Source organism: Pristiophorus japonicus, chromosome 17, assembly GCF_044704955.1.
Source record: "Pristiophorus japonicus isolate sPriJap1 chromosome 17, sPriJap1.hap1, whole genome shotgun sequence".
NCBI classification, from domain to species: Eukaryota; Metazoa; Chordata; class Chondrichthyes; family Pristiophoridae; genus Pristiophorus; species Pristiophorus japonicus.
In genome coordinates this window covers 117,360,936-117,370,501 of record NC_091993.1, presented here as the reverse complement: position 1 = coordinate 117,370,501, position 9,566 = coordinate 117,360,936, and the positions used below count along the sequence as shown (strand labels likewise).

The following is a 9,566-nucleotide window of genomic DNA, read 5'->3' as shown; positions in this document are numbered from 1 at the left end:
GTTTCTCACTGCTAGAGGCTGGGTCTATATTACTCCCAGTAAGTAACCATTTCCTTCTCACTCTTTAACTCGAAACAAGTAGATTTAGCTTTTTCACTCCCGCCCCATATTAACCTAACGGTATTATGCTATAATGGAAGATTGGATTAATACTGCCACCTCTCCTCCATTTATGACGAATCTTTATTCCCAGCAATGCTGAACTTCCAGTCTCACCCTACCCTAAGCCAAGATCGTTAATTCTGTTACATCAAACCTCCCCATAAAGATTTGTGCCTCCAGCTTACCAATTTTACGCAGAATACTTTATGAACTTCTGTATATGCAACTGACGCGAGCCTCTGTCTGTTTGGCATCTTCCTCTTTTCAATCCTTCCACTTTCTGATCTGATCTCTTTTACCTCCCCGATTCCGCCTTTTATCGTGATCTATTTCCAAGTTTATGCGTGAGACTTCGCAATTTTTTTTGTAGTACTTGTCTTCCGATGTGTCATCATTTTGGGGCTGTTTGAGGCTGATTGCTGTACTGCGCATGCGCATAAAGGCACAGCACTTTATTCCGCCTGTGAGTGTGAGAGGGGAGAGGAGAGAGTTGGAGGTTGGAGAGGGGGCAGTCTGATTTGCAGAGGGAGCAGTCTGAGAAAATGAGACACACAAGCTCTTGCACAGCCAATCGTTTCATCATTGATGATGTGTGGCCAGAAATCTGCCATGAGGACTGCCAAAACCAGGCCCAAAGCTCCATGGTTTAATGAAGAGGAATTGGAGGAGCCAGTAACGGAGGTGGAGCGCAGGTACACAGACCTCACCCAGGATGGTCGTGGCAAGCCTCCACCACCCCAATATCGGCGCATTTGGAGGCAGATCACTGAGATCGTGTCCGCAATGGGCAACGTTGAGCGGGATGGGGACCAGTGCCGGAAATGTTGGAACGATTTGCTGGCGGCAGCAAGAGTGAGCAAAAATGTATTCGTCCCCTCCTGTCTAACGCCAAAAGGGTTGTGTGTCAGATGTGTGTGTGTGTGTGTGTGGGAGTATGTGTGGGGGGCATGAGGAAAGGGTCTAAAGGCGGCAACGTTTCTTTGTGCAGAAGAAAAATGCATCCAAGGCAGTAAGCCTGCGTGCGATGGGAGGGGGACTAGCAAAGGTGGTCGAATTGAGCAGGCTGGAGGAATGTGTGTCGGCATTGGTGGGTGACCGTTGCCATGCAATCACAATGGTTGATGCAGATCTGGTGCTACAGCATGGTAAGGTTATACTAATCTGCGGTCTGAGCCGCACTCCTGGCATGAAAGGCCATGCAATGTTAAGGCACTTGCAGTTTACCACACACTTTGTTGCCCAGTATTGGTGTGCCCATGTAGAGATGGAACTCCTTGCTGGCAGAATGTGAGATGGCACGGCTCACATCTCAGCTTGACCAGCAACCCCCCCACTTCCAACCTACAGACTGAAATGTCATCCTCTACTTGCAGATGATGACTCGGTCTTCAGAGAAGCCGTCAGACTCCAACGTCTCCCACCCCAACGTCGCCCCTTGCCCAAGACAGCGGATTCTTCCTCCACACCTCCCCACCACCCCCCCCCCCCCACAGATCACCCATTTCCACCACTCCCACCTCCGCCACCCAGAGCCACGAAGAAGAGGAGAGAGAGGAGAGAGAAGGGCCCTTGAGCTTGAGGAGCCGGAACAGGATGACAGCAGCCTCCTGTCTTGTGAGCTGGTAGTGAGTTGGTCTTACCGCAGGGAAAGGGTCCACAGCCAGCTAGGGAATGTAGTGCAAGGAAGGTAGTGCAGGGGTCCCCTGTGGTCATCCCCCTGCAAAACAGATACACTGTTTTGAGTACTGTTGAGGGGGATGACTCATCAGGGGAGGACAGCAGCAGCCAAGTTCATGGCACCGTGGCTGGCTCTGCTGCACAGGAGGGCAAGAAAAAGAGTGGGACAGCGATAGTGATAGGGGATTCAATGGTGAGGGGAATAGATAGACGTTTCTGCAGCCGCGACCGAGACTCCAGGATGGTATGTTGCCTCCCTGGTGCAAGGGTCAAGGGTGTCTATGAGCGGGTGCAGGACATTCTGAAATGGGAGGGAGAACAGCCAGTTGTCGTGGTGCACATTGGTACCAACGACATAGGTACAAAAAGGGATGAGGTCCTATGAAACAAATTTAAGGAGCTAGGAGCTAAATTAAAAAGTAGGACCTCAAAAGTAGTAATCTCGGGATTGCTACCAGTGCCACGTGATAGTCAGAGTAGGAATCGCAGGACAGCGCAGATGAATACGTGGCTTGAGCAGTGGTGCAGCAGGGAGGGATTCAAATTCCTGGGGCATTGGGACCGGTTCTGGGGGAGGTGGGACCAGTACAAACCGGACGGTCTGCACCTGGGCAGGACCGGAACCAATGTCCTAGGGGGAGTGTTTGCTAGTGCTGTTGGGGAGGATTTAAACTAATATGGCAGGGGGATGGGAACCAATGCAGGGAGACAGAGGGAAACAAAAAGGAGGCAAAAGCAAAAGACAGAAAGGAGATGAGGAAAAGTGGAGGGCGGAGAAACCCAAGGCAAAGAACAAAAAGGGCCACTGTACAGCAAAATTCTAAAAGGACAAAGGGTGTTAAAAAAACAAGCCTGAAGGCTTTGTGTCTTAATGCAAGGAGTATCCGCAATAAAGTGGATGAATTAATTGTGCAAATAGATGTTAATAAATATGATGTGATTGGGATTACGGAGACGTGGCTCCAGGATGATCAAGGCTGGGAACTCAACATTCAGGGGTATTCAACATTCAGGAAGGATAGAATAAAAGGAAAAGGAGGTGGGGTAGCATTGTTGGTTAAAGAGGAGATTAATGCAATAGTTAGGAAAGACATTAGCTTGGATGATGTGGAATCTATATGGGTAGAGCTGCAGAACACCAAAGGGCAAAAAACGTTAGTAGGAGTTGTGTACAGACCTCCAAACAGTAATAGGGATGTTGGGGAGGGCATCAAACAGGAAATTAGGGGTGCATGCAATAAAGGTGTAGCAGTTATAATGGGTGACTTTAATATGCACATAGATTGGGCTAGCCAAACTGGAAGCAATACGGTGGAGGAGGATTTCCTGGAGTGCATAAGGGATGGTTTTCTAGACCAATATGTTGAGGAACCAACTAGGGGGGAGGCCATCTTAGACTGGGTGTTATGTAATGAGAGAGAATTAATTAGCAATCTCATTGTGCGAGGCCCCTTGGGGAAGAGTGACCATAATATGGTGGAATTCTGCATTAGGATGGAGAATGAAACAGTAAATTCAGAGACCATGGTCCAGAACTTAAAGAAGGGTAACTTTGAAGGTATGAGGCGTGAATTGGCTAGGATAGATTGGCGAATGATACTTAGGGGGTTGACTGTGGATGGGCAATGGCAGACATTTAGAGACCGCATGGATGAATTACAACAATTGTACATTCCTGTCTGGCGTAAAAATAAAAAAGGGAAGGTGGCTCAACCGTGGCTATCTAGGGAAATCAGGGATAGTATTAAAGCCAAGGAAGTGGCATACAAATTGACCAGACATAGCAGCGAACCTGGGGACTGGGAGAAATTTAGAACTCAGCAAAGGAGGACAAAGGGTTTGATTAGGGCAGGGAAAATGGAGTACGAGAAGAAGCTTGCAGGGAACATTAAGGTGGATTGCAAAAGTTTCTATAGGTATGTAAAGAGAAAAAGGTTAGTAAAGACAAACGTAGGTCCCCTGCAGTCAGAATCAGGGGAAGTCATAACGGGGAACAAAGAAATGGCAGACCAATTGAACAAGTACTTTGGTTCGGTATTCACTAAGGAGGATACAAACAACCTTCCGGATATAAAAGGGGTCAGAGGGTCTAGTAAGGAGGGGGAACTGAAGGAAATCTTTATTAGTCGGGAAATTGTGTTGGGGAAATTGATGGGATTGAAGGCCGATAAATCCCCAGGGCCTGATGGACTGCATCCCAGAGTACTTAAGGAGGTGGCCTTGGAAATAGCGGATGCATTGACAGTCATTTTCCAACATTCCATTGACTCTGGATCAGTTCCTATGGAGTGGAGGGTAGCCAATATAACCCCACTTTTTAAAAAAGGAGGGAGAGAGAAAACAGGGAATTATAGACCGGTCAGCCTGACCTCAGTAGTGGGTAAAATGATGGAATCAATTATTAAGGATGTCATAGCAGTGCATCTGGAAAATGGTGACATGATAGGTCCAAGTCATCATGGATTTGTGAAAGGGAAATCATGCTTGACAAATCTCTGGAATTTTTTGAGGATGTTTCCAGTAAAGTGGACAAAGGAGAACCAGTTGATGTGGTATATTTGGACTTTCAGAAGGCTTTCGACAAGGTCCCACACAAGAGATTAATGTGCAAAGTTAAAGCACATGGGATTGGGGGTAGTGTGCTGACGTGGATTGAGAACTGGTTGTCAGACAGGAAGCAAAGAGTAGGAGTAAACGGGTACTTTTCAGAATGGCAGGCAGTGACTAGTGGGGTGCCGCAAGGTTCTGTGTTGGGGCCCTAGCTGTTTACATTGTACATTAATGATTTAGACGAGGGGATTAAATGCAGTATCTCCAAATTTGCGGATGACACTAAGTTGGGTGGCAGTGTGAGCTGCGAGGAGGATGCTATTAGGCTGCAGAGTGACTTGGATAGGTTAGGTGAGTGGGCAAATGCATGGCAGATGAAGTATAATGTGGATAAATGTGAGGTTATCCACTTTGGTGGTAAAAACAGAGAGACAGACTATTATCTGAATGGTGACAGATTAGGAAAAGGGAAGGTGCAACGAGACCTGGGTGTCATGGTACATCAGTCATTGAAGGTTAGCATGCAGGTACAGCAGGCGGTTAAGAAAGCAAATGGCATGTTGGCCTTCATAGCGAGGGGATTTGAATACAGGGGCTGGGAGATGTTGCTACAGTTGTACAGGGCCTTGGTGAGGCCACACCTGGAGTATTGTGTACAGTTTTGGTCTCCTAACTTGAGGAAGGACATTCTTGCTATTGAGGGAGTGCAGCGAAGATTCACCAGACTGATTCCCGGGATGGCAGGACTGACCTATCAAGAAAGACTGGATCAACTGGGCTTGTATTCACTGGAGTTCAGAAGAATGAGAGGGGACCTCATAGAAACGTTTAAAATTCTGACGGGTTTAGACAGGTTAGATGCAGGAAGAATGTTCCCAATGTTGGGGAAGTCCAGAACCAGGGGTCACAGTCTGAGGATAAGGGGTAAGCCATTTAGGACCGAGATGAGGAGAAACTTCTTCACCCAGAGAGTGGTGAACCTGTGGAATTCTCTACCACAGAAAGTAGTTGAGGCCAATTCACTAAATATATTCAAAAGGGAGTTAGATGAAGTCCTTACTACTCGGGGGATCAAGGGTTTTTGCGAGAAAGCAGGAAGGGGGTACTGAAGTTTCATGTTCAGCATGAACTCATTGAATGGCGGTGCAGGCTAGAAGTGCTGAATGGCCTGCTCCTGCACCTATTTTCTATGTTTCTATGTTTCTATGAGCCATTGTTCCAAGAACCTTGGCGTCAGGCTCTGAGTTCCTGGGGTTTGGAACAGACTCCAAACTGGCTAGCTCTACCAAGAGCAGAGGCCGTGGCGTGAAGGCAACCAGGCGCCAGAACCCACCAGGAGCGAGCAACCACCTGAGGATGCAACACCGCTCTCTGCAATTCAAGAGATGGTCCAGCTATCACAGACGAGCGTGCAGATAGGTCGCAATATGCCCCAGACCATGGCTGGGATCGCTGGCAGCATTGCCACCTTCACCCAGCAGCATGATGACAGGATGGACCGGCTCATTACTGCATTGGAGCACACAACCGAGACCGTTGAGGCGATGAAGCAAGAGATGGCTTCTGGACGCGTAATCAAGCCCCCGAGCCCACACCCTCAAGGTAGACAGATCCGGAGGAGCAGGAGATCCTGGCACCTTTGGTCACGTCCCCTGCCTTCTCAGCAAGACGCATACATTTGCAGGCATCCCGCTGGCCTCCTGCACAACCTCATCAACCATAGGCAGTGAGGGGCAGGGGAGCGGCACGCCGTGGTATAGGCAGGGCGAGGAAGAGGAACTTGCGCATCGCTTTAAGGGGGGGAAGAGAGGTGGTGGTTCTGGGTAGAGGGGTAGATGTTGGTGGTGTAAATGTTTGTAAATGTAATAATGTTATGTAACCTTTGTTATTGTGCACTTGTAAATACACTCACATTGTTGACCCTCGCTTGGTGAGTGTCTGTCTGATTTTAATGTCATGTGTGGTGCCTTGTGAGAAACACACACTTGTCCCTCAGGTCTTCTGCTTTATCATAAGAACATAAGAACATAAGAATTAGGAACAGGAGCAGGCCATCTAGCCCCTCGAGCCTGCCCCGCCATTCAATAAGATCATGGCTGATCTGGTCGTGGACTCAGCTCCACTTACCCGCCCTCTCCCCATAACCCTTAATTCCCTTATTGGTTAAAAATCTATCTATCTTTGACTTGAAAACATTCAATGAGCTAGCCTCAACTGCTTCCTTGGGCAGAGAATTCCACAGATTCACAACCCTCTGGGAGAAGAAATTTTTTCTCAACTCGGTTTTAAATTGGCTCCTCCGTATTTTGAGGCTGTGCCCCCTAGTTCTAGTCTCCCCCACCAATGGAAACAACCTCTCTGCCTCTATCTTGTCTATCCCTTTCATGATTTTAAATGTTTCTATAAGATCACCCCTCATCCTTCTGAACTCCAACGAGTAAAGACCCAGTCTACTCAATCTATCATCATAAGGTAACCCCTTCATTTCTGGAATCAGCCTAGTGAATCGTCTCTGTACCCCTTCCAAAGCTAGTATATCCTTCCTTAAGTAAGGTGACCAAAACTGCACGCAGTACTCCAGGTGCGGCCTTACCAATACCTTATACAGTTGCAGCAAGACCTCCCTGCTTTTGTACTCCATCCCTTTCGCAATGAAGGCCAATATTCCATTTGCCTTCCTGATTACCTGCTGCACCTGCAAACTAACCATTTGGGATTCATGCACAAGGACCCCCAGGTCCCTTTGCACCACAGCATGTTGTAATTTCTCCCCATTCAAATAATATTCCCTTTTACTGTTTTTTTTCCCAAGGTGGATGACCTCACACTTTCCATCTGCCAAACCTTAGCCCATTCGCTTAACCTATCCAAATCTCCTTGCAGCCTCTCTGAGTCCTCTACACAACCCGCTTTCCCACTAATCTTAGTGTCATCTGCAAATTTTGTTGCACTACACTCTGTCCATATCTTCCCATCCACATCTGACTGCACTGTATAATGGGTCCTGTCATCAGGCCATCGCAACACGACAAGGAAGGGTCACCAATGCAGGAAGGCTGCTATTCAATTACTCTCACTTTACCAAATTGCAGGGCAGACCTTAAGGCTTGCACTTCAACCCGCTTTTTCCGAGGCCAAACATGGCGGAGTGCCAGCCCTGAGATGACATTAAATGTCTTTTCCCATGTTCCATACCTCATGTAATGCTCTTCTGATGATCAGTTGCATCGATGCGCCATTTCTTAACATCTATCTCTCGCTTATTCAGCCTGACATAATCCCATATCCTCTGCGCAGTCACAATATGCGCCTAAATATGTCCCGCATTAAATGCTCTCGTATCTCTTGGGGAGCATCTCCACTGAGCCATTACCATCTTTTGCTACTCATTGCCACTTCCTCCACCACACCTTCCCTTCAACGGAGTCATATGGAGAAACATATCTGAACACTTTCTGTGTGAGTTAAGGTCCATCGCATTACTCTTCATGTGCTGTGAGGGTTATTCAATCCATCAGATTTATTACATCTCTCAGAATAGACTTATGTCCATCATCACAACAAGGCACGCTGGGTACAGGTTTTTTGTGATGAATCAGAACAGATTTTATGAAATAGTTTCCTTGCAGTGCAAAGAAAAACACATTAACAAGGCAAATAGTGACAGTCTATTTGTTGAAACCTCAAGGGTAGGCCACTGAGCCACCACGGTGCTTGTCTCTTGCTGTGTTCTATTGACCGCAGTCCTTCCTCAGTTTGCTCTGTAATGGCATTGCCCCTGAAGTCGAATAGCTGTAACTTTATACCCTTTTCCTCCCAGACAACTGTTGTCAGAGTCTGCAGCTGTATCAGGCTTACAACAGATAATTCTAACCCTAAACCTCTCCCCTCTATGTGATATGTAGTGCTTCTCTGAGAACTTCTTGAAAGGCTGTGTCACAGAATTAATTAATCAGCTTGACTGCACAAAGTGTGACATGCTGAAGACTTTCCACTTATTCATAATTATTTTGTCTTCGCCATTGAGCTTCTTCTCTCCTCCCACCGGTCTCTCTCTCTCCCCCGGTCTCTCTCTCTCACTCTCACCCCCGTTCTCTCTCTCTCTCCCCACACTCTGCCTCTCTTCCCCACTATCTCTCGCTCTCTCATCCCCCTCTCCGCTCTCTCTCTTCCCCACCCCTCTCCTCTTTCTCTCTCCTTCCCGTGACTCGCCCCCCTCCCAAGTCTCTCTCTCTTGCCCCCATCTCTCTGTCTCTGCTCCTCCCGTCTCTCTCTCTTCCTCTCCCTCTCTCTCTCTCTCTCTTCCCCCCTCCAGTTTCTCTCTCTCTCTCTCTCTCTCTCTCTTCCCCCATCTCTCTCTCTCTTCTCCCGTCTCTCTCTCTCTCACCCCATCTCATTCTCTCTCTCTCTCTCGCTCCACCCTCACACCCCCCACAGTGTCTGTCTGTCTGTCTCTCTCTCTCTCTTCCCCTTCTCGCTCTCTTCCCCTTCGTCTCTCTCTCCATCTCACCCCATCTCGTTCTCTCTTCCCCACCCCCACTTCCCCTGGTCTGTCCCTCTCTCTCACTACCCTGTCTCTCTGTCTGCCCCCAGTGTCTCTCTCCCCCTTTCATCTCTCTGTCTGCCCGCTCATCTGTCTCTCCCCTCCTCTCATCTCTCTTTCCGCCTTCTATCTCTTTTCTCTCGCTCTCTCTCTCTCTCTCTCTCTCTCTTATCCGCCCCCCCCCACCCCCCGCCATGTACCCTCTCTCCCCTTCCCTCTCTCCTCTCTCCTCTCTCTTTTTTCTCTCCCCCTTCCCCCCTTTCTCTCTCTCTCTCGCTCTCACCCCCCCCTCTCTCTCTCTCTCTCTCTCCCCCCCCCGTCTCTCTCTCTACCCCAGTTCTCTCTCTCTCTCTCTCTCTCTCTCTCTCCCCCCCCTCTCTCTCTCTACCCCCGCTCTCTCTCTCTTTCCCCCTTTCACTCTCTTCCACCCCGGCTCTCCTCTCTCTCTGTCTGTCCTCTCATCTCTTTCTCTCTCCCCCCACTCATCTCTCTCTCTTCTCTCCCCCCTCTCACTCTCTCTCTCCTCCTCTCTCTCTCTCTCTCTCTCTCTCTCTCTCCTCCCCTCTCTCTCTCTCTCGCCTCCCTCTCATCTCTCTGTCTCTCCCCTTCTCATCTCTCTCTCTCTCTCCTCTCATCTCTCTCTTCCTCTCTCACGCTCTTCTCTTCTCTCTCTCCTCCTCATCTCTCGCTCTCT

The 9,566-nt window shown here is 48.5% G+C and overlaps 1 protein-coding gene across 1 annotated transcript in view; it reads left to right on the top strand.

Moving 5' to 3' along the window:
- Positions 1-690: 690 nt before the first annotated feature.
- The window catches only part of LOC139228033 (uncharacterized), a 126,044-nt gene continuing 117,168 nt past the window's right edge, over positions 691-9,566 (top strand). The window contains 2 exon segments of the mRNA XM_070859179.1: positions 691-954; positions 1,091-1,247. Of these exon segments, the coding sequence (XP_070715280.1) occupies positions 691-954; positions 1,091-1,247 (421 nt within the window).